General features: G+C 45.0%; 2 protein-coding genes across 6 annotated transcripts; one reads left to right on the top strand and one right to left on the bottom strand.

Moving 5' to 3' along the window:
- Positions 1–4,594: 4,594 nt before the first annotated feature.
- Positions 4,595–14,176, bottom strand: RUNDC1 (RUN domain containing 1). Its single transcript, XM_012743231.3, has 5 exons — positions 13,558–14,176; positions 9,463–9,621; positions 7,631–7,829; positions 6,694–6,813; positions 4,595–6,279 (listed from the first exon to the last, which is right to left on the bottom strand). Exons 1-5 carry the CDS (start codon positions 14,053–14,055, stop codon positions 5,414–5,416), a joined length of 1,842 nt encoding a protein of 613 aa, XP_012598685.2. The 5' UTR covers positions 14,056–14,176; the 3' UTR covers positions 4,595–5,413.
- Positions 14,177–14,456: 280 nt separating this feature from the next.
- Positions 14,457–20,024, top strand: PTGES3L (prostaglandin E synthase 3 like). Of its 5 annotated transcripts, none has more exons than XM_012743234.3 (7): positions 14,457–14,588; positions 14,978–15,091; positions 15,192–15,258; positions 15,364–15,462; positions 17,366–17,455; positions 19,387–19,440; positions 19,956–20,024. In XM_012743234.3, exons 1-7 carry the CDS (start codon positions 14,581–14,583, stop codon positions 19,989–19,991), a joined length of 468 nt encoding a protein of 155 aa, XP_012598688.2. In that variant the 5' UTR covers positions 14,457–14,580; the 3' UTR covers positions 19,992–20,024. The 5 variants fall into 5 exon arrangements, with proteins under 5 accessions (XP_012598688.2, XP_075850724.1, XP_075850721.1 ...); XM_075994609.1 differs by having other exon boundaries at positions 14,481–14,588; positions 14,931–15,091; XM_075994606.1 differs by having other exon boundaries at positions 14,481–14,588; positions 14,858–15,091.
- Positions 20,025–21,602: the final 1,578 nt, after the last annotated feature.

Genomic DNA, 21,602 nt, shown 5'->3' with positions numbered 1-21,602 from the left:
AGTATTTGCCCTCAACATTCAAAATCTAGTGGTGTCATAGACATTACCAAGTAGAATGAGCTTGAGGGAGGTTAATGAGGCCGAGTAAGTCTATTTATGTACATTATCTGATTTGGTTCTCATAACACTAGGGGATGGGTACTATTATTATCTCTATTCTACAGTTGAAGAGACTGTTCAGAGAGATTAATTTGCCCAAAGTCCACAGTAAGTGGTGCAGCTGAGACTCAGACTGAAGCAGTCTTAACTCCTGAGCCCACAGTTTACCGTGTCAACATACTGAGCATCTCTTCTCTCCCAAGCAAGATCCTAGGCACTTTATGTAAGTCGATAGCCTGTTAAAGCCTCACAACTCTGTATCTTAGGCATTTTCTTGCCATTTTGACATGAAACTGATTCAGAGAAGATAAATTACTTGAGGTTTATGCTAATCACTGGCATAAATGGGAGTCAAGGCTAGATCCGAACCCAGGTCTACTTGGCTCTTGAACTGATTTATTTCCCATCACTCACCAGAATAGTGTTTTCAGATGGTTGTTTTCCGAGTGTAAGGGGAAGAGAAACTCAGTTTCTGCTTCTCTGAATGTACAGGATTTGTCTTATGCAAATTGTGGGAACAATCAGGGTTTCATCAGTTCTTTTTTGAGGCTCTCCAGGGATGCAATTTTCCCCGCAGCCATCAGGATCCCATTCCAATTTTTTTTCTATTATATATACGTATACACACACACACACATATATATTTATTGTTGTTATTGGAGACAGAGTCTTGCTCTATTGCCTGGGCTAGAGTGCAGTGGTGTCATAACTCACTGTAGCCTCCAACTCCTGGACTCAAGCCATCCTCCTGCCTCAGCTTCCAAAGTAGCTGGGACTACAGGTGTGAGCCACCACACCTGGCTAGATCTTTCTCTTCTCCAGTCCCTCCTCCAACTTTGGTGGGGAATTGCTTGGATGCTTATCAAAGAAGCATCTCCAACCAGTGACCAGCATAAGTTCCTACAACTCTCCTCCCTTCATATAATCCCTAGGTTCTAGACAGCTAACTTACTCCTAAAGACGCAATCTCTTTTGCTGGTCTTTTTTTTTTTTCCTCTATGGTCTTTATTCAGGCTGTTTCTTGTCTTTCTTCCTTCCACATAGACAGGCAAAATCCTATCCATCTTCCCAGGCTATTCCAGAACTTTCTCTAGCAGAATTAATCTTTCTTTGTGCTTCCTCAGCAATCCAATCTGTATTTACTTTTATTACAGAACATATCTTAGTGGTTCTCACAGTGTGGTCCCCATACCGGCAGTATCACCATAAACCTGGGAACTTCTTAGAAATGCAAATTATGGCCAGGCCTGGTGGCTCATGCCTATAATCCTAGCCCTCTGGGAGGCAGAGATAGGAGGATCACTTGAGCTCAGGAGTTGAGACCTGTCTGAGCAAGGGTGAGACCCCAGTAACTACTAAAAATAGATGTCAGCTGGGCTGACATCATCTGCCTGTAGTCCCAGCTACTTGGGAGGCTAAGGCAGGAAGATCACTTGAGCCCAGGAGTTTGAGATTGCTGTGAGCTAGGCTGATGCCACAGCAGTGTGAGACTCTGTCTCAAAAAAAAGTAAATAAATAAAATAGAATTTATTTAAAAAATGCAAATTCTGGCCAGGCGCAGTGGCTCACGCCTGTAATCCTAGCACTCTGGGAGGCAGAGGCGGGCGGATTGCTCAAGGTCAGGAGTTTGAAACCAGCCTGAGCAAGAGCGAGACCCCATCTCTACTATAAAATTAGAAAGAAATTAATTGGCCAACTAATATATATATAGAAAAATTAGCTGTGCATGGTGCCACATGCCTGTAGTCCCAGCTACTCAGGAGGCTGAGGCAGTAGGATCGCTTGAGCCCAGGAGTTTGAGTTGCTGTGAGCTAGACTGATGCCACGGCACTCACTCTAGCCTGGGACACAAAGCGAGACTTCTGTCTCAAAAAAAAAAAAAAAAATGCAAATTCTTAGGCCCCAGCAATGTGTATTTTAACAAACTCCCCAAATCTCCTATTGGTTTAGTATTTTTTTGCTAGATCTAGTACTCCTTGAGGGCAGGGAGGTTTTACTTCTTTCTTTCCTCAGCTTCTAGCCTGGCCCAGGTAACTGGTAGGTGCTTAATAATGAATAAATGATTACAGAGCACTTTAGAAATCTTTTAACATAACTTTGCAGATTATACTTATACAACAATAGATGTTGCACTTTCATTGGATACATATTTATGGTTCATTTTCATTCCATTCTTGCATATCCTTAGATCTGGGTAGACTGGCCCTCCTTCTCCTCCCTTGTCCAGTCTTACTCCCAGCCAAGAACAGAGCTCTGTTCTCAGTTATATGCAGATATCAGTCCCTAGCAGATATCTGAATGCTGAGATGCTGGTGGGGCTGTCTCAGTCAATACACACCTTTAGGCTTTATGAAGAACTTGGCAGAGCCACGGGTGTCTGCCTATCTCCTTGCAGCCTAGTCCTTTGGCAGCTGAAATTTCTCACAATTGTGTGGAAAATACTTTCTGCTCTCCAAAGTAAGGGTGAAATGAGGGGGTAGATAAGGAAGAGAGAGGAACAAAAGATCTAGAAACAGCATGATACAATGAGGCAATATGATAGACTACAGAGACCACAGGCCTTGGATTCAGGCAACTTGAGTTCAAATCCCTCTTCTATCATCATGTAAACCTAGTGGGGCGTGGTGGCTCACGCCTGTAATCCTAGCACTCTGGGAGGCCAAGGCGGGTGGATTGCTCAAGGTCAGGAGTTCCAAACCAGCCTGAGCAAGAGCAAGATCCCGCCTCTATTAAAAATAGAAAGAAATTAATTGGCCATCATGTAAACCTGGACAAGATGTTTAACCTATCTGCAGTTCAGCTTCCTTGGCTGTATAGTGGGGATGATGCTAGTACAAAGCCTTAATGCAAGTTAGTTTCTGTACTCGAAAAAGACAATACTGGGGGTGAAGCCAAGGCTATGCCATATGGCTATACTGGTTATCACCCACCCTAAATGATATGCAGACAAATGGAGTTCAAAGTGCCAATTCCAAAAGCAGCATGTGTGGTGACATGTGTTGTGGGGATGGGACTGTAGGCCTGGACAAGAGCGGATAATCACGCCAAGGGCACTTTTGAGTGAATTTGTTTAGGCAACCCCCCCCACACACACACCCCGTACCACCATAGCTGAATTTATCAGGGCAGAGGAAGCAAACAGCTGTAAAAGAAATACTGAGCTAGATGAGATGGGCTGATAAGACCAAGACAGACTTATAAACCAAAGCTGAGGGTCTCTAAGGTCTTCAAAGAAACTACACAAAATACCATGATTTTATTAGCAACCACACAGGTATCATTTTTTACATTTTACACTTGTTTCACAAGGAAGGTGGACTAATTCTAATGCAATATCAGTAATGTATCTTAAATAACATGTTGTTAAAAAAATTAAGTTAAAATGCACTACATAATAGTGCAGAAACAACGAGCAGCTGGTAATTTAATGCATGAAAACAATGCTGAATCAATAGTGTTTGGAGTGAAACATTTTGCCCATCTTTGGTCAGTTCTGGAGCAGTATTCATCATAAGCTGAGTGACCAATGTCAACTAAAAGGCTAAAATACTAAAGACCAAATAGGACCACTCTAAAATCAGTTTCACAATGAAATACTTGGCCATCTGGTCTGTAAACAGGGACCTGCCATAGTTCCTATCCCTGCTGCAGTACCTATCACAAGACCAGAACTCCTCCATTACCCAGACTCCAGGACAGGTGGTACCTGGCAAGTCACAATCCAGGGAGGGGTAGCTGCTGGTTACCGATATGTATTCCTATACATGCTTGACTTGAGTGTTAAGGATTTTCTTGGGAAGTTTATCTTGAATATATTCACTCTTAAAACGACTGTGTCTTGCTGGGAGGCGTGTGAAGGAAAGTTTACTTGCCAGAGGACATAGTATTAGACATCAGTTCTCATTCTGCATAGACAGAAAAGACCATTGTCTGTGCTGTGACAAAAGGACTACCTTAGGCTGGGCACAGTGGCTCACGCTTGTAATCCTAGCACTCTGGGAGGCCGAGGCAGGAGGACTGCTCGAGGTCAGGAGTTCAAAACCAGCCTGAGCAAGATCGAGACCCCGTCTCTACTAAAAATAGAAATTGGCCAACTAATATATATAGAAAAAATGAGCCGGGCATGGTGGCACATGCCTGTAGTCCCAGCTACTTGGGAGGCTGAGGCAGGAGGATTGCTTGAGCTCAGGAGTTTGAGGTTGCTGTGAGCTAGGCTGACTCCATGGCACTCACTCTAGCCTGGGGAACAAAGTGACACTCTGTCACAAAACAAAACAAAACAAAACAAAACAGGAGTTCAAAAAGGACTACCTTGTTTGGAGATTTCAGTTATTAAGACAAGAAAAAGGGCTTATTATAAAATCAACTTGTAGTTAAGTCCCTTAGAAATGTTGTTCTCAGATATTCCCATTCCTAGTTTTAGAGGCAGCATGGATTATATAGTCTCCCCTGACTTGGCTGTTTGGTTAGGAAGAAAGGGGAATCTGTATTTATAAAAGGAATTTTTTTTTTTTTGAGACAGAGTCTCACTCTGTTGCCCAGACTAGAGTGCCATGGCATCAGCCTAGCTCACAGCAACCTCAAACTCTCAGGCTCAAGCAATCCTTCTGCCTCAACCTCCCAAGTAGCTGGGACTACAGGCATGCGCCACCATGCCCGGCTAATATTTTTGTATATATTTTTAGTTGGCCAATTAATTTCTTTCTATTTATAGTAGAGATGGGGTCTCCCTCTTGTTAAGGCTGGTTTGGAACTCCTGACCTTGAGCGATCCGCCCGCCTCAGCCTCCCGGAGTACTAGGATTACAGGCGTGAGACACCACACCGGAATATAAAAGGAATTTAAATTTTGGCCTTGGGACTCTCAAATATGCTTCAAATGAAAGAAGATGGTTCTCAACTAGACTAATAGGAGCCTCAAGTTGAATGTTTTCCGGTACCAACAATTCACTTATCTTGTCACTCACTGCCATAAAAAGAATGGTTAGAGCAATGCAAGTTTTCTAAAAATCAAATGAGGCACAATGAATTGGGTCATTAACTGTGTGCTACGATTGATTCCTTTAACATTGGCTGGGCACACGACTCCACATGTACACTGTGGTTACACACTAGGGCAGAACCTTCTTAACAAATGGTTTCTGGCACACCTTTCCAAGATGCTAAGTTGGTGGGGAAAACCGACTTTGCACTCACCTAAGCAGGGGATAGGAAAAATGTCTTTACCCCTTCTCCAACTCCTTGCTCCTATCCTAGCAGACTAACACATCCATCCCTACTAAGCAAGGCGCTGGTCTGGGGTCAGGGCATTCTCATCAAAAGGCATCTTTGATGTTCTTGAGCTGGCGCACAGCCAGGTCTACAGGGAGGCTGAACTTGAGGCTGCTGAGGCGACTAAGCAAGTTGAGGGCACTCTCAAAGCCTGTGTGCGCCATGTAGCTCCAGGGCTGGTAGTGAGGCTCAATGAGTGACCCTGACTTGCAGATGAGATTTACCCAGGACACCAGACGCTGCTCGTTCAGTGCCATGCACACCAAGGCCTTCAACTCTGAGTCTGCGCTGCGCTTAAAAGGGTCATGTTCTGTCAGCACCATGTGGATGGCTGTCAGTAGGCTCTGTTTTGGGGTCACAACAGTGCCTCCCATAACAGGCAGGGCAAAGGACTGGGAGAGCTTCCTGGCTGGAGATTCCACATAAGCACGGCCGTTCTTAGCATGGTAGTATTTTACAAAGAGCTCCCAGGGGTGCATGGCCTCAGGGGCTGAGGAGAAGGCTGGCAGCAAACAAGCAATGGGGGCCATGACGAGATTCATGCCTGGGGAGGAGGCATATAGTCCATGGGCCAGCAGGTCCCTCACAGCCACTGTCAGCTCCTTCCGCACCGCCAGAGTCAGCTCATCCTTGCCTCCCAGGGACAGCTCCTGGAGGTTGGCAGACGTGATGACATGGTCGTGAGGCTGGTGCCTCAAGGCTAGCTGCTTCACTCTGTCCACTGACACCTCCAACCTCTTCAGTAAGGGAGAGTAGTCTCTATCAGACTGGCCCCTCTGCCACAGGGTTGGAGGGATCTGGCCTGTGGCACAACCCAACTGGCTAACAGCAAAGATCTGGAGCACTGCTAGCGCTCGCCGCATCAGGTGCAGCCCTGACTCCCGGACTCTCTTCGCATCTTCTGCCTTCGCTGTTTAGAAAAGACAATGGCTCATCAGTGAGAGGCCATGATGGCGCAGAGCTATGTTCAACAAGTCACAGGCTGAAGTCAAGTCTTGCTTCTGAGCCACATTATGGGTCCTACATGAAGGCAAGAGCCACCTAGGATGTAGCTGGACTTCTTTTTCTTTTGGTTAATAATAGCTATATTGAGATAGAATTCATATACCATACAATTCACCAATTTAAAGTATACAATTCAGTGGTTTTTAGTATATTCAGAATTGCACAATCATCACTGCAATCAATTTTAGAATATTTCATCATCCCAAAAAGAAACCCCATACTGTTAGCATTCCCTACTCCCCACCCCTCCCAAGCCTTAGGCAACCACTAATCTATTTTCTGTCCCTATAGATTTGCCTATTCTGAAAGATGCACTTACTTTTGCTGTTTCCTGGAGGCAGTCTGCTGCTGCCTGTTCTGGTGGAGGCATTTCCTGTCTTCCCACCGGCCTTGCACTCACAGTGTCCATCACCTGTCTGCAAGGGGCTTCCTACTTCATCTGGAATCAGAAATTACAAAGAGGAGGCACTTATTTAGCTCCGGCTTTGTTTCTTTCTTTTTTGTTCTTTTAATAGATTTAGGGGGTACAACTTGAATTCCGTTACATGTATATATTGTACAGTGGTGAAGTCTGGGCTTTTAGTGTACCCATCACCTGAATAGTGTACATTGTACCCTACAGATAATTTTCATCCCTCCCCACCTTCTAACCTCCCTGCTTGTGAGTCTCCAATGTCCGTTATACCACTCTGTTTGACCCTGTGTAGCCATAGTTTAGCTTCCACTTACTTTTTATTTTTGTACTTTTTTTAAAAATTTTAGCATATTATGGGGGTACAAGTGTTAAGGTTACATATATTGCCCATCCACCCCCCCCCCCCCCCCCCCCGCTTCCACTTATTTAGCCCCTTTCTGGTAGATTTTTTTAAAGGGAAAATAATATTTAGTGGTGTCTACCACATACAAGAATCTCACAAATTCTTATTTAATAGTGTAAAATGGTTACTGGCATATAGAAGTTGGCTCAACAAATATTTGCTGAGTGAATGAAGCATGAATCATCACTTTATGGATAAGGAGAGTGAGACTAAAGAAGTTAGTAACCTGCCCAAGGACACAAAACCAGTAAGTGGCAGAGGTGGGATCTTAACTATCTGGTTCTGAAGCCCATATTCTTTCCACTCTGTCATGCTGGCTTCTTTACTAAGGGATCAAAACTCTTAATCAAGAACTGGCACTTTTACATATTAGTACTTAGAATAAATATAATTATTATGATAGCTGTCCACTCTTGTTTTCCTAGCCCCTTCTCTGACCTTGGATGAAGTTGATGAACATCTCAAGGTCTCGGATCTGAGTTTTCAGCTGCTCAACCAACTGTTCTTTGACTCGGGCCGGGTTAACAATCTGAGCCACTGCTGCATCCACACGCTGACGAAGCTCTTCAGTGGACAGGGAACTGATGTCCTCATTCAGATTCATGTCCAGTTTCTTTATTAACTCATCTATGATCACCTACCAAGACCACAAGAAATGAACATATCCTTTGGAATTTTTAGGAAAAGGGCTAGGGGGAAGGAGAATCTTAGCTAACATGTCTTCTACCCTTAAGTGGAAATAAAAAACACACAGACCTCCAAATTTGTAAAAGAAAACAATTCAACTGCTGATCAAGGCGAGAACACAGACTCCTCTTAGAGTAACAAGAACCCTTGGTTCCTCTCTGACAGAACTGGCTCCTCTTACTTACTGGAAATTTTCTACCAGGTCAGTCAGTCTTCACTCAGGAAAACAACAGTATGAATCATCCAAAGTGGCCAATGAACTCAAAAGCCTCATATTTAGTTTCTCTAAAGGCTTCAAAGAGAATACATACTGATTTTTCTTAATCCTTCTTTTTTCCTTCTTGCCTTACTCTAGGCAACTAAAGAAGGATCGCTATAAAACATCAAGGCATAATATAGCCAAAATATCCTAGTGACATTATGAACAATTTGAAATATAAATAATATAACTCTAGTCCAGACAGATAAACAGCCATATCATAGTAATAAACAAACACATAGTGGAGGCTGCAGCTACACTTTTACCAGCAGATTTACCTGTCTACCTAGGTCTATCTTTTTTTTTTTTTTTTTTTTTGCCTCCGCCCGCGCCCTACCCAGGTCTGTTAAATAAGTACAGTATTAAGGTCAATCTGGATTCCTGAAATATTTACCAACTGGAGGCAGGTGGCAGGAAAAAGCCAATTCATATGGCCTGATGGGTCCAAGCAGAACTTTTTAAATGACCAAATGAAAAAATACTACTTCTATTATTAATAATAACCACGAAGGTTGGAGACAGTGGCTCATGCCTATAATCTTTGAGATTTGAGAGGCCGAGGGGTAAGTTTGAGACTAGCCTGTGCAATATAGCAAGAACCTGTCTCTACAAAAAATAGAAAAATTAGCCAGGTGTGGTGGTAGACCTGTAGTCCTAGTTACTTGGGAGGCTGAGACAGGAGGATTGCTGGAGCCCAGGAGTTTGAGGCTGCAGTGAGCTATGACGATGCCACTGCCCTCTAGCCCAAGGAACAGAGCCCATCAAAAAGAAAGAGCTCAATCACTGTATTATAAAACTTTAGAACCAGTGTTTTCCATGTGTGAATAAAGAATGGTTCTATGGCCAGGCACGGTGGTTCACGCCTGTAATCCTAGGCCGAGGCGGGCGGATTGCTCAAGGTCAGGAGTTTGAAACCAGCCTGAGCAACAGCGAGACCCCGTCTCTACTAAAAATAGAAAGAAATTAATTGGCCAACTAATATATATAGAAAAAATTAGCCGGGCATGATGGTGCATGCCTATAATACCAGCTACTCGGGAGGCTGAGGCAGTAGGATAGCTTGAGCCCAGGAGGAGTTTGAGGTTGCTGTGAGCTAAGCTGACACACGGCACTCACTCTAGCCTGGGCAACAAAGTGAGACTCTGACTCAAAAAAAAAAAAAGAATGGTTCTATATAAGAATAGAATTTCCCTTTGATTTGGGCCAGCTAAAGGATTCTTTGTAAGGCCAAAGGAGAACTGAGATGGGAAAGGATGTCCTGGGAATGCCCAAAGGAAGAAGTTAACCTTGGGCAGTTATGGAGGCATCTCTGAGGTCTGCTCACCCGCTGTCTTTCCAAGACCACAGACTGTGGCAGGGAGTCATAACTGCCCTCTTGGTAGGCAAATGTTTCCAGGTCATCTAGCTGGGTCTTGAGCTGCAGTATCAGTTCCTTCTGCTTCTCCCTTTGAGTTTCCAGACGTTCTTGTTTTTCCTGCTCACTCTAAGATGAGAAAATAGTTGGATTTATTCACAGGAAAAGGACACCTCAGGACGCATTAAAAACCCTCTCAAGTCAGTAATGACCAGTAAACTATGTTTCCAAATAATCCAAATGAAATACACAATTCATAAGATAGGTTCAAAAGTAAGAATAATTTTTTTTATCCAAAGCAACTTATTAAATGAAGGTTTCCTTTAAGAGAGTATCAGTCCCTCGTTGGAAACAGGATATGAATACAACAAGGCCTTTTGTTAAGACTCCTTTTTTCCCCCAAAAGTCTAGTTAAGGTAGAAACAACCTATCTTAGCCAAGACAGCCTCCCAGGAATTAAACATGCCATCCCCCGCAGCCAATTACCATAGCACCACTGCTGAATACTTTGTGCAGCCAAATTTTGCAAGAGAATGTGGGATAAGGGTGTAGAGAAAGGCTTTATAACATATACAGTTTTCTTAAAGTTCAAAACCCCTGTGATGTATTAATGACTACTTCCACAAAATCAAAAGAATTAAACCGAAGTGCCTGAGGCAGTGAAAGAAATCCAAAGCCAAGTAATGGGGGTGGGAAGGCAACAATTTTTTGTTTTTTTTAAATGTATCTGGTATGTTTCCCTGACTAGTGACTCCTTTTCTCACTGTTGGTCATCAGGTAGTTTTTGCACTTCAATTATTAAAAATCCTTTGGGGTGGTAAGGTCTTGCCAACATAATCTCAAACACTAGTCCTTCCTTGCCTTTCTTGAGTATCAAAAACAAAAAGCAAAACCAGCAAATCATTTGAAGCTGTAAGGCTGCATTTTAAACTAGACTTCTATAGGGTATTAAATTTAACCTTAAAGTGATACTTACCAAGCCCTCCAGAAGTAAGGTTTGAAAGACAACAAATGGAAAAAAAAAAAAAGCAAATTAACTTTTTGTTCAAGTATTTAAAAAGCAGTCTTCTTGTTTTAGTTATGCTCAATGTGAGCGCAAGTCTTTTCTCAGGATACTCCCTCTCTGACCCTTTCAGAGTGTTGTTGCTTTTTCTTAGAACCCTGTCCCCCCTCTCTACTTGGTGAAGGCCTAGCTCTCTTTTAAGAGGTTTTCCTGATTTCTTCAGGCAGAACTAATCATTTTCTCCTCTGGATTTTTTTTACACACTTCTACTGGAGCTCAAATTATATCATTTGTTTAGGAATTCTGTCTTCTCTAGTCTATGAACTCCTTAAGGACAATGGTCTTGACTTTAAACCCCCAAAGCTTAGCACAGTGCCTGGCACAGGGTAAGCTCTCAATACACATTTGCTGTATGTTACTGAACTAAGTACAGAAGGACAAATTCCAAATAATGAACTCTGATTGGAAGAAGTTGTCTAACCAGCCCAAGGAAAAAGAACTTTTTGTTATTTCAAAGGGGAAAGTCTTTGTTTTTGTTTTCACTGTATCCCAACTTTATAAAGCCAAGGAAGAAAGAAACCAGACATAAATTCTGATTCTGTTTTCATGAGTATGTCTGCTGAACTCTGTCTGTCACCTGTCATGGTAGGTATAATATGCTATTTGCTGGAGTGTGGGCAAACAAGTTTCATAGGAAAGAACAATGAATTCTGGTGCAAGGCAGAAAATAATAGGAATAATTCCCAGTATGAAGTGAGATATAAGAAAATACTGGCTTTAAAAAATTTGGAACTGATAAGAAGTAAATCTTTCCATAAAAAGATGTCCCCCACTTTGGCACTACCTATTCACATGTCATTGTATTGATGATATGTGTTTATTAGGAGGGTTGAGCACTACTTTTTTTTTTTTGAGACAGAGTCTCGCTTTGTTGCCCAGGCTAGAATGAGTGCCATGGCATCAGCCTAGCTCACAGCAACCTCAAACTCCTGGGCTCAAGCGATCCTTCTGCCTCAGCCTCCCAAGTGGCTGGGACTACAGGCATGCGCCACCATGCCCGGCTAATTTTTTCTATATATATTATTTGGCCAATTAATTTCTTTCTATTTATAGTAGAGACGGGGTCTCACTCTTGCTCAGGCTGGTTTTGAACTCCTGACCTCGAGCAATCCGCCCGCCTCGGCCTCCCAGAGAGCTAGGATTACAGGCATGAGCCACCGCGCCCGGCCAGCACTACTTTTTAAAACGTGATACACTGGGCCAGCGAGGTGGCTCACACCTGTAATCCTAGCACTCTGGGAGGCCCAGGCAGGTGAATCACTCAAGGTCAGGAGTTCGAAACCAGCCTGAGCAAGAGCAAGACCCCGTCTCTACTATAAATAGAAAGAAATTAATTGGCCAACTAAAAATATATAGAAAAAATTAGCCAGGCATGGTGGTACATGCCTGTAGCCCCAGCTACTCGGGAGGCTGAGGCAGAAGGATTGCTTGAGCCCAGGAGTTTGAGGTTGCTGTGAGCTAGGCTGACGCCACGGCACTCTAGCCGGGGCAACAGAGTGAGACTCTGTCTGTTTCTGAAAGTGAAAATGAACAAAAAGAGAGTTCCACATCACACAGACCTTTGGTGCCATTCACTCCTCAACAGAGCTTGGCCTCAGTAATTCTATCCTTTCTAGTCCTAAAGTCTGGCAGTTTGAGGTGGCTGTTCCTTGTGCAAGGAGCTGTGGGGATGTGGAAAAGGGAGGAACAGTAAATACAGGATTGCACCAGGAACAGTTCAGATTAAAATAAACAAATCAATATCTGCTACTGATAAATCTTCTTGGCTAAAACCAGTTTATGTGGGAAGAAAGCCACCTGTGGGTTATAACGAAGACAAAAGCCACCTGTGGGTTATAACAAAAAGGTGAAATGGAAGAGTGTCTCAATACTTGCAACAAGCTATTTACATCTGTGTACTTCCAGAGATTCAAAGCCTGTAAGGAAAGGTTTCTTGGGTGCGGTATATTCACTATTTCTCTGGGTAGGTGAACTGAATCGATCTTGTCACTGTTACCAGAGGACCTCATTCAGAACATCTAGCTATTAAACAGGATGGGAGAGGAGTTTAAAAATTCAAACATTAGGAAATTCATATAATCCGGAGTGTGTTTCTTTCAATTACTAAGAGACTCTGCTGTTCACCAAACTTCTCACCCATCAAAGAGAGTCTAAAGGCCGGGCGCTGTGGCTCACGCCTGTAATCCTAGCTCTTGGGAGGCCGAGGCGGGCGGATTGCTCAAGGTCAGGAGTTCGAAACCAGCCTGAGCAAGAGCGAGACCCCGTCTCTACTATAAACAGAAAGAAATTAATTGGCCAACTGATATATATATAAAAACAAAAAAATTAGCCGGGCATAGTGGCGCATGCCTGTAGTCCCAGCTACTTGGGAGGCTGAGGCAGAAGGATCACTCGAGCCCAGGAGTTTGAGGTTGCTGTGAGCTAGGCTGACGCCACAGCACTCACTCTAGCCTGGACAACAAAGTGAGACTCTGTCTCAAAAAAAAAAAAAAAAAAAAAAGAGAGTCTAAAGATTCAAGACTTTGGCTAGATTCCAGGAAAGCAAGGACAGGTAGTTAAGCCAAATTTCCATGTTTCTACCTCACTTTGCTTTCACTTGCCAATTTTCCCAATTCCCAGGATCGGGGTACTCTAATCACAAAAGTGTTCAGGACTTAGGTACTTTATACGGCGAGGGGAAAGGGAACAGCGCTGCTTCTATTGATTGCTCTGTTGCCCTCTCAATCACTCACAGCTCCGCCGCCCCTGATGTCATCACACACTGGCATCTCTCTTTCCACATCTTCAGTGCACGCCGCTCACCCTCAGGTGCCCAGCCCTCTCTGTCCTCTCACCCTTCGGCAGGCCCAGCACACCTGCCTCCAGTCCCCTAGTCTCTGACCCACGCACTCATACAGTTGGGTGGGGGCTTCTCACCCCTTCTACCACCATCCGGGTCTCCATCGCCACCCACTCGAGCCCCCTATTTCCATATCCCTCGCGGCCCCGCCCCAGCCGCTCACCTGGTCCTCGCCCCGCAACCGTGGCTGGTCCCCTGGCAGCCTGTCGCCCTCGTCGCTGGCGGGGTCCCCAGGCCCCTCATAACCCAAGACGTGAGGGCAGCCGCGGAAGGCGAAGTCTTCGAGCTCGCGCAGGAGGCGCTGCTGCTCCGCCGGCGCCCCGCGCACCACCTGGCGCAGGCGAAACTGCACTTGCGCGAAGTGAGAGGACAGCGCGAGCAGCGCCGAGTCCAGCCGCCTCCTCTCGGCCCGCAGCCGCCGCAGCGTCTGGCCCGGCGAGTCGGGCGGGGAGCCCGGGGCAGCGCTGGGCTCCTCCGCCGCCGCCTCTTCCACAAACGCAGCCGCCCCGGGCCCGGCCTCCGCCACCGCCCCCACGGGGGCCCATCGCACCGCCTCGCAAGGTGGCAGCGACTCCTCTTCCTCCTCCTCTTCGTCCTTCGCTTTGGGCTCAACAGCCGCTACCACCGTTACCGGCTCCGCAGCCGCTTCAACAGCCGCCATCTTCCCGGAAACGCCGCCGCACGTCAGCCGCGCCCCCTTGCTGCCATGGCGACGGCGCGCTGGCCCAGACACGGGGGCGGGGGATAGCTGCGGGCGGGGCTTGCAGTGGCTACGTCGTCGGGGTGGGTCTTCCCTGGGGATTTAATTCCGGCCAATAATTTTTCATTGAGCGCCTATTGTGAATCAGGCCCTGGGTACTAAGCGTTGTAATGGGGCCAAAGACATGTCCTTCCCTCTGTGGTACCTTGTGTCTAAGGTAGCCCTTGCCGTGGTCCCAGCGTGCGGGTTGTCTCTGTTCCTAATCTATACATTTCTGGAGACCCGGAGAGGTGAAAGGCTGCGGGGATTAAACTCTCTCAGGTTATCTCCGGAGTGCAGATCCTTTGGCTGTTGGGCCATGTTCTCCTTTCCTCTCAACCCTTCTCCCGACCATATAAGGAGAGGCAGCTGCTGGGGACGTCCCCAGGATCTAAAGATAGCTGCCCTGCCTGGGATTCCAAACGCCACCCAGTAGCAGGCGCCACCATGGCACGGTAAGTGTTTTTGGCGGCGGTGCTCCCGCTGGCCCTTTTCCCTGGAGAGTCCCTGCCCCAGGTCTTTTCCTGGGTGCTCCAGGTTCTGCGAGGCCCCATGGGAGCCCCAGACCCAGGTGTCTGTGACAGTGGGGTGAGGGGAGGTATGACCTGAATGTTCTCCTTAACCCCCTACTTCCCTAGTCTTGCACTTCCGATTCTCTCCTGGTTCACCATCTGCACATCCACCCATTCCAGGCATTCCTTTCCACCCCTTCTGTCTCATTTAGCTCCTCTTTGACAAGACTGTGGCATCAAACGCCCTTGTATTGTCCTCTCCCTCCACCTTTCCCAAATGCCCAGTCTTCCCTCTCCCACCCCTATGAAGCCCCACCTCAACTCCTCTTCAGGCAGCACGCCCGGACCCTGTGGTACGACAGGCCCAAGTATGTGTTCATGGAGTTTTGCGTTGAGGACAGCACTGATGTCTATGTACTCATTGAGGACCACCGCATTGTGTTCAGGTAAAGGCCTCCCTTCTGGAGGACCTGGCTTCCCAGGAACCTCCCCCTCCTAACACCCCCATACTCAGGCATTTGCATCTCTTCATCTTCGTCTCCTTAGCTGTAAGAATGCAGATGGAGTGGAGTTGTACAATGAGATTGAGTTCTATGCCAAGGTGAACTCCAAGGTAAGGGTGGGGTGGAACAGTGAGGTCTGGAGGAAAGGCAGCCCAGGGAAACTGCAGACTCATTTTAAATCTCACACCCTAAGAATGAGGCTTTCTGTTTGGCAGGACTCCCAGGATAAACGCTCTTGCCGCTCCATTACTTGCTTTGTGAGGAAATGGAAGGAGAAGGTGGCCTGGCCCCGGCTCACCAAGGAGGATATCAAGGTGAGTGTGTGGCATGTGGCCTGCTCCTTCTATCCAGGTACCCAAGTTGGAGCTGGGATCATCCTTGCCTCCTTTCCAGCCAACATTCAATAACTCCCCAGGTCCTGCCTATTTGACCTCCTAAATATTCTTGAATCCACTACTTAATTTCTTCCTAGTTGAGGCCTTATCCATCACTGGGTGAGAGGTTTGTTGCATCTTTTCAGCCCTATCCTCAATCCGTCCTCCTCTTGCCCCACCATGGTCTGTCTAAAACACACACTTGACCCTGCCACTCTCCCACTTAAGACTCTCCAATGGCTTCTTCTCCTGTAAAGGTTGAAAACTGGCTGCCTGGTGGCTGGATCTTGCTTTCAAATTTATTTTAGCAATCTTCACAGTGTTAAAAATTATTTTGATTGGTTGTTGACATATAATATTTTTATTAGTTGCTGACATTTTAAAATGTGGATATTTCACCTAAAAATTCAGATTATCAGCTTCTCTTGAAAAATGGGAGAATCTGTCTACACTGGTATAAATTCCCAAATGCCTAGAGTTGAAGCTTTAAATGGAGCATGCACTCCATATCACTTTACTCCTGTTTGGTACCTCCCTGACTCTTTTGGGCATTTGAACTTTTCACTTTCTGTACTTTAAGTTGAAGTCTATGTACCGTAGAATGACACACAAGCCCATCCCATACTTTCTGCCTCAAACTTTACATTCCAGCCACAGCAGACTGTTTATAGCTCTTTTGCACAAATCAGGCTATTTCTCACCTCTGTACCTTTGCTCAGGCTGTGCCTTCTTCTGGGAAAGTCACCCTCACCACTACCTTCACCCATGTAATCCCTGTACAACCTTCGAGGCCCTGCTCCTCCAAGAACCTGTGTTCCCAGGACTCCTTTTGGGGTTCCCATGATATCACTATATAACTCCACCACCACACTTTCACACTGTATTATAATGATTTATTTACATCTCCTTCCCCATTTGCTTCCTCATGGCTGGGGCAGTGTGTTGAACATTTTTATATCCAAGTTCAGGGTTCTGGGCATATTAAGTGTTCAATAAATATCTGTTGAATGAATGCATGAATAACTTCTTCCCCGTATAAATTGGAGAACATTGGAACATGGGCCTCAAAAGGTTGTCTCTGACTCCAGGGAATGCAGCTTGTCTATATTCCTTGGTTGACCCCTATGATGATACAGTTATTTTATTTATTTATTTATTTATTTATTTGAGACAGAGTCTTACTCTGTTGCCTGGGCTAGAGTGCCATGGCGTCAGCCTAGCTCACAGCAACCTGAAACTCCTGGCTCAAGTGATCCTCCTGCCTCAGCCTCCCAAGTAGCCGGGACTACAGGCACGTACCACCGCACCCAGCTAATTTTTTCTATTTGTAGTTGTTTGGCTAATTTCTTTCTATTTATAGTAGAGACGGGGTCTTGCTCTTGCTCAGGCTGGTCTCAAACTCCTTTTTTTTTTTTTTAAATTATTTTTGCCACATTCTTCACATTTGTATGATCTCTAACTCCTGAGCGCAAACAATCCGCCTGCCTCAGCCTCCCAGAGTGCTAGGATTACAGGTGTGAACCACCATGCCTGGCCTGATACATTTATTTTTCCAGATGTGTTGTCTCCCTAGACAGTCTGTTCCTGGAGGGCAGAATTTCTATATTTTTTCAGGCTCTACCATTCCTGGCATTGTGCGTGGCACTTAGTGGGTTCCTGGTAAATCTTTGTGGATGATGATGATGATATGGCAATCTGGAGAGGTGCTGGTCAACGGGGTGTGAGTGGAAGGATTGTGTGCCCAGCTGATCCCTAAGCATGTTCCTGTGTACATGCTCACACTCTCCCACACACTCTTGCTGCTGTCCTCCTGGACTGTGACCCTCTGTGCTTCCTCTTGCAGCCAGTGTGGCTGTCTGTGGACTTTGATAACTGGAGAGACTGGGAAGGGGATGAAGAGGTGGAGCTGGCTCATGTAGAACATTACGCAGAGGTAAGAGAGAGACAGCATCTGCTGTTTTCTGCCCACCTGGATCATTCTCTGTGTCTCTCTGCACACATTTCTTTGGGGAATTGTCATCAGGGCCAGGCAGAGATATATGAGCTTCCTAGGCAGGCTAGCCATTGGTACTGATATTTTTTACATATTTGTGCAATGTTTATTTAGTAGGGACAAGAAGAATGAATATTACTGATATTATATATATAGATTCACTTGCTCACTTGCTATTTATAGGGTAGAGCCTATGTTCTGAAGAAGTTTGATAAAACTTTTCCCACTTTTCTGTAATTCTCATTCTCCTATTTTTTTTTTTTTTTAATTTTTTGTAGAGATGAGGTCTCACTGTTGCCCAGGCTGGTCTCAAGATCCTGGTCTGAAACAATCCTCCAGCCTTGGTCTCCCAGAGTGATAGGATTATAAGCATGAGCCACTGTACCAGCCCTCTCTTATATTTTCTTTGTGTTTTTTTTCTTTTTCTTCCTGAGCCAGACATCTTCATGGGAAGCTAAAACTAGCAGTATAAAAAATAATATCATAAAATAAATCACTAGTTCCCAATAAATATCACCCTGTCATATATTATTTGGTTTTAGAATTTTAGCTGCTATTTATTCAAATTGCAAAACACTGACAAACATTCCCCCCCCCATCTGGATTAGTAGGGAGGGTGCTCTGTGTGTGTGTATTTAAATTTTCTTTTAAGAAGGGAATCAAGGCTGAGGCGGGAAGATTGCTTGAGGTCAGGAGTTTGAAACCAGCCTGAGCAAGAGCGAGATCCGTCTCTACTATAAATAGAAAGAAATTAATTGGCTAACTAATATATATAGAAAAAATTAGCCGGGCATGGTGGCGCATGCCTGCAGTCCCAGCTACTCGGGAGGCTGAGGCAGTAGGATTGCTTGAGCCCAGGAGTTTGAGGTTGCTGTGAGCTAGGCTGATGCCACGGCACCCACTCTAGCCTGGGCAAGAAAGTGAGACTCTGTCTTAAAAAAAAAAAAAAAGAAGAAGGGAATCAATTTAATTTTCTTTAATTAATTCCAGTGATATATTAAGGGCTTTGAAGATGGGATTCGTTCCTAGCCACCAGAACTATAAACCAAAGAAACATCTTTTTTCCCCCCTCTTTTTAGAGAAAGGGTCTCATTCTGTTGCCCAGGCTGGAATGTAATGGCCTGATCATAGCTCACTGTAACCTTGAACTCCTGGGCTGGCTCAAGGGATCCTCCCATTTCAGCCTTTTGAGAAGCTGGGACTATAGGTGTGCCAACATGCCTGACTAATTTTTTTTACTTTTGTAAAAACAGGATCTCACTATATTGCCCAGGCTGGTCTTGAACTTCTTTTTTTTTTTGAGACAGAGTCTCACTCTGTTGTCCAGGGTAGAGTGCTGTGGCATCAGCCTAGCTCACAGCAACCTCAAACTCCTGGGCTCAAGTGATCCTTCTGCTTCAGCCTCCCGAGTAGCTGGGACTACAGGCATGCATCACCATGCCTGGCTAATTTTTTCTATATGTTTTAGTTGTCCAGTTAATTTCTTTCTATTTTTAGTAGAGACAGGGTCTCACTCTTGCTCAGGCTGGTTTCAAACTCCTGACCTTGAGCGTTTTAGCAGCCTTGGCCTCCCAGAGTGTTAGGATTACAGGCCCCAGAGTGTTAGGATTACAGGCATGAGCCACCGTGCTGGTCTTGAACTTCTGGCCTTAAGCAATCCTTCTGCCTTGGCCTCCCAAAGTGCTGGGATTATAGGTGTGAACCACTGTGCCTAGTTATCTTTTCTTTATAAATAATTAATAATAACAATAAAAATGACAGCAGTTGCCTGACTGGCTGTGGCTGGGACCATTCTCCTGTGGCCCATTAATATACAGATTGCTCTTCCCTCACCCCCCTTCTCTCTTGGACTTTATTTTTCTTCCCACTAGCTTTTGAAGAAGGTCAGCACCAAGAGACCACCCCCTGCCATGGATGACCTGGATGTAAGTAAAGCCTTCCCTCAATCCTTCAATTTCATTTTAGCCTTTAAAAAGTGGAATTGCTAGGTCAAAGAGTAGATACACTAGATTTAAAGCTCCCATCCTATTCCGTAGCACACAGTAGTTCTCAGTGCATGTTAACCAATTTTGAATTTGACACAAGAGGTCTACAGAATTTAGAAAACCCCAGCAAGACACTCCTCCTTTCCATCTCCTCCTCTACTTCTCCATCCTAGGATCGACCTGGCCTTGTTGAGTTTCTATATAGCTATAATGAGCAATAGTATTAATTAAAATTCTGAAACTAAATGATGCATGACATAGTGCTATTTATTGAGTACCAGTGGCTTGCTTATTATCCAAAGTTAAAATCCTTCCTTATTAGCCTCCTAAGTCATGTGATTTATAAAATCACAAAAAGAAACTTGGAGAGCAGGAGGGAATGAGCAGCATTTTTTATCACAAATGTCCACTCTTTATAGTGACTCCAAATGCTTTGTCTTTTTTTTTCCCCCTAGGATGATTCTGACAGTGCTGATGCAACAAGTAATTAATTTCTGTGACAGCAGGGCTGGGAAGGAAGTTGCTCTGAAAAGCTAGAGCCGGGGCCTTTGTCAGCTTTTTAGCTGTGCACCAAGGTCCTCTGGGATCTCTGATCTTTCCTAGAAGCTCTTTCTTAAGGATCCTCCTTCATGGTTTATGTTTTCCTCCCAGGCACTTGACTGTGGTGCTGCACTGGATGGCAGGATGGGGAGGATATTGGGACTTCTGACTTCCTGTTGATTGGTTTATAATCTCTGTGTTTGGGCTGCTCCGTTATTTCAGTATGTATGTGTATGTGGCAGGGCGAAAGCTAAAGAAGAAATATATAGGCCGGGCGCTGTGGCTCACGCCTGTAATCCTAGCTCTTGGGAGGCTGAGGCGGGCGGATTGCTCAAGGTCAGGAGTTCAAAACCAGCCTGAGCAAGAGCAAGACCCCGTCTCTACTATAAATAGAAAGAAATTAATTGGCCAACTGATATATATATATAAAAAATTAGCCGGGCATGGTGGCGCATGCCTGTAGTCCCAGCTACTCGGGAGGCTGAGGCAGGAGGATCGCTTGAGCCCAGGAGTTTGAGGTTGCTGTGAGCTAGGCTGATGCCACGGCACTCACTCTAGCCTGGACAACAAAGTGAGACTCTGTCTCAAAAAAAAAAAAAAAAAAAAAAGAAGAAATATATAGATTATAGTAAATCTCTAGTATGTGTGTTTATGGGTAAAGCAAAAGCCAAAGAAGAAACATGGAGTATAATAAATCTCTGGAACTGTTCTCTGTCTCTTTCCTTCTTGTATTTCTTCCTCCTAGTGGAAATCCTCTTCTCCCTCTAGATTTTCTCTCAAGGAAGTGGGATTGGGTGTCAGAGATCCTGGCTCTTGTTGTTGAGGTTGGAAGAAGAAAGATGTGGACAGGCTTATAACCAAACTGGGGTAATTCCTCTTGCCCAGATCTGTGCTCTGATTTCTTATAGCTAATACTGTCATCCCTAAAATCAGCCACCTCAGCTTACTGTACACTTCAGAAATCTCTTTATACTTTAAAAACTAATTGTTACACTAGTTAATGTCTGTCTGTTTACTCCTCCATTCAATAGCTACTCCATTCATCCACAATTGAGTGCTTAATGTGTACAAAAGACTAACTTAAAAGGCAAAACCCACACATTTTGCTCTTGAACGCATGGTACAATATTAGGATTTATTAAAAAAGGAAACTTTAGGCCAGATGCAGTGGCTCACACCTGTCATCCTAGCACTCTGGGAGGCCAACGTGGGTGGATCGTTTGAGCTCAGGAGTTCAAGACCAGCCTGAGCAAGAGCTAGACCCTGTCTCTACTAAAAATAGAAAGAAATTAATTGGCCAACTAAAAATATATAGAAAAAATTAGCTGGGCATGGTGGTGCATGCCTGTGGTTCTAGCTACTTCGGAGGCTGAGGCAGGAGGATTGCTTGAGCCCAGTTTGAGGTTGCTGTGAGCTAGGCTGGCACAATGGCAATCTAGCCTGGGCAACAGAGTGAGACTCTGTCTCAAAAAAATAAAAGTATGGGGGGGGCAGGGGGAGGAATGGTAGGGGCAATATATGTAACCCTAACAATATTTGTACCCCCATAATGTGAAAAAATT

The sequence above is a fragment of the Microcebus murinus genome, chromosome 18, assembly GCF_040939455.1.
Source record: "Microcebus murinus isolate Inina chromosome 18, M.murinus_Inina_mat1.0, whole genome shotgun sequence".
Taxonomy (NCBI): domain Eukaryota; kingdom Metazoa; phylum Chordata; class Mammalia; order Primates; family Cheirogaleidae; genus Microcebus; species Microcebus murinus.
Note: the sequence above shows the minus strand (reverse complement) of the source record. Positions and strands in the feature narration are given on the sequence as shown.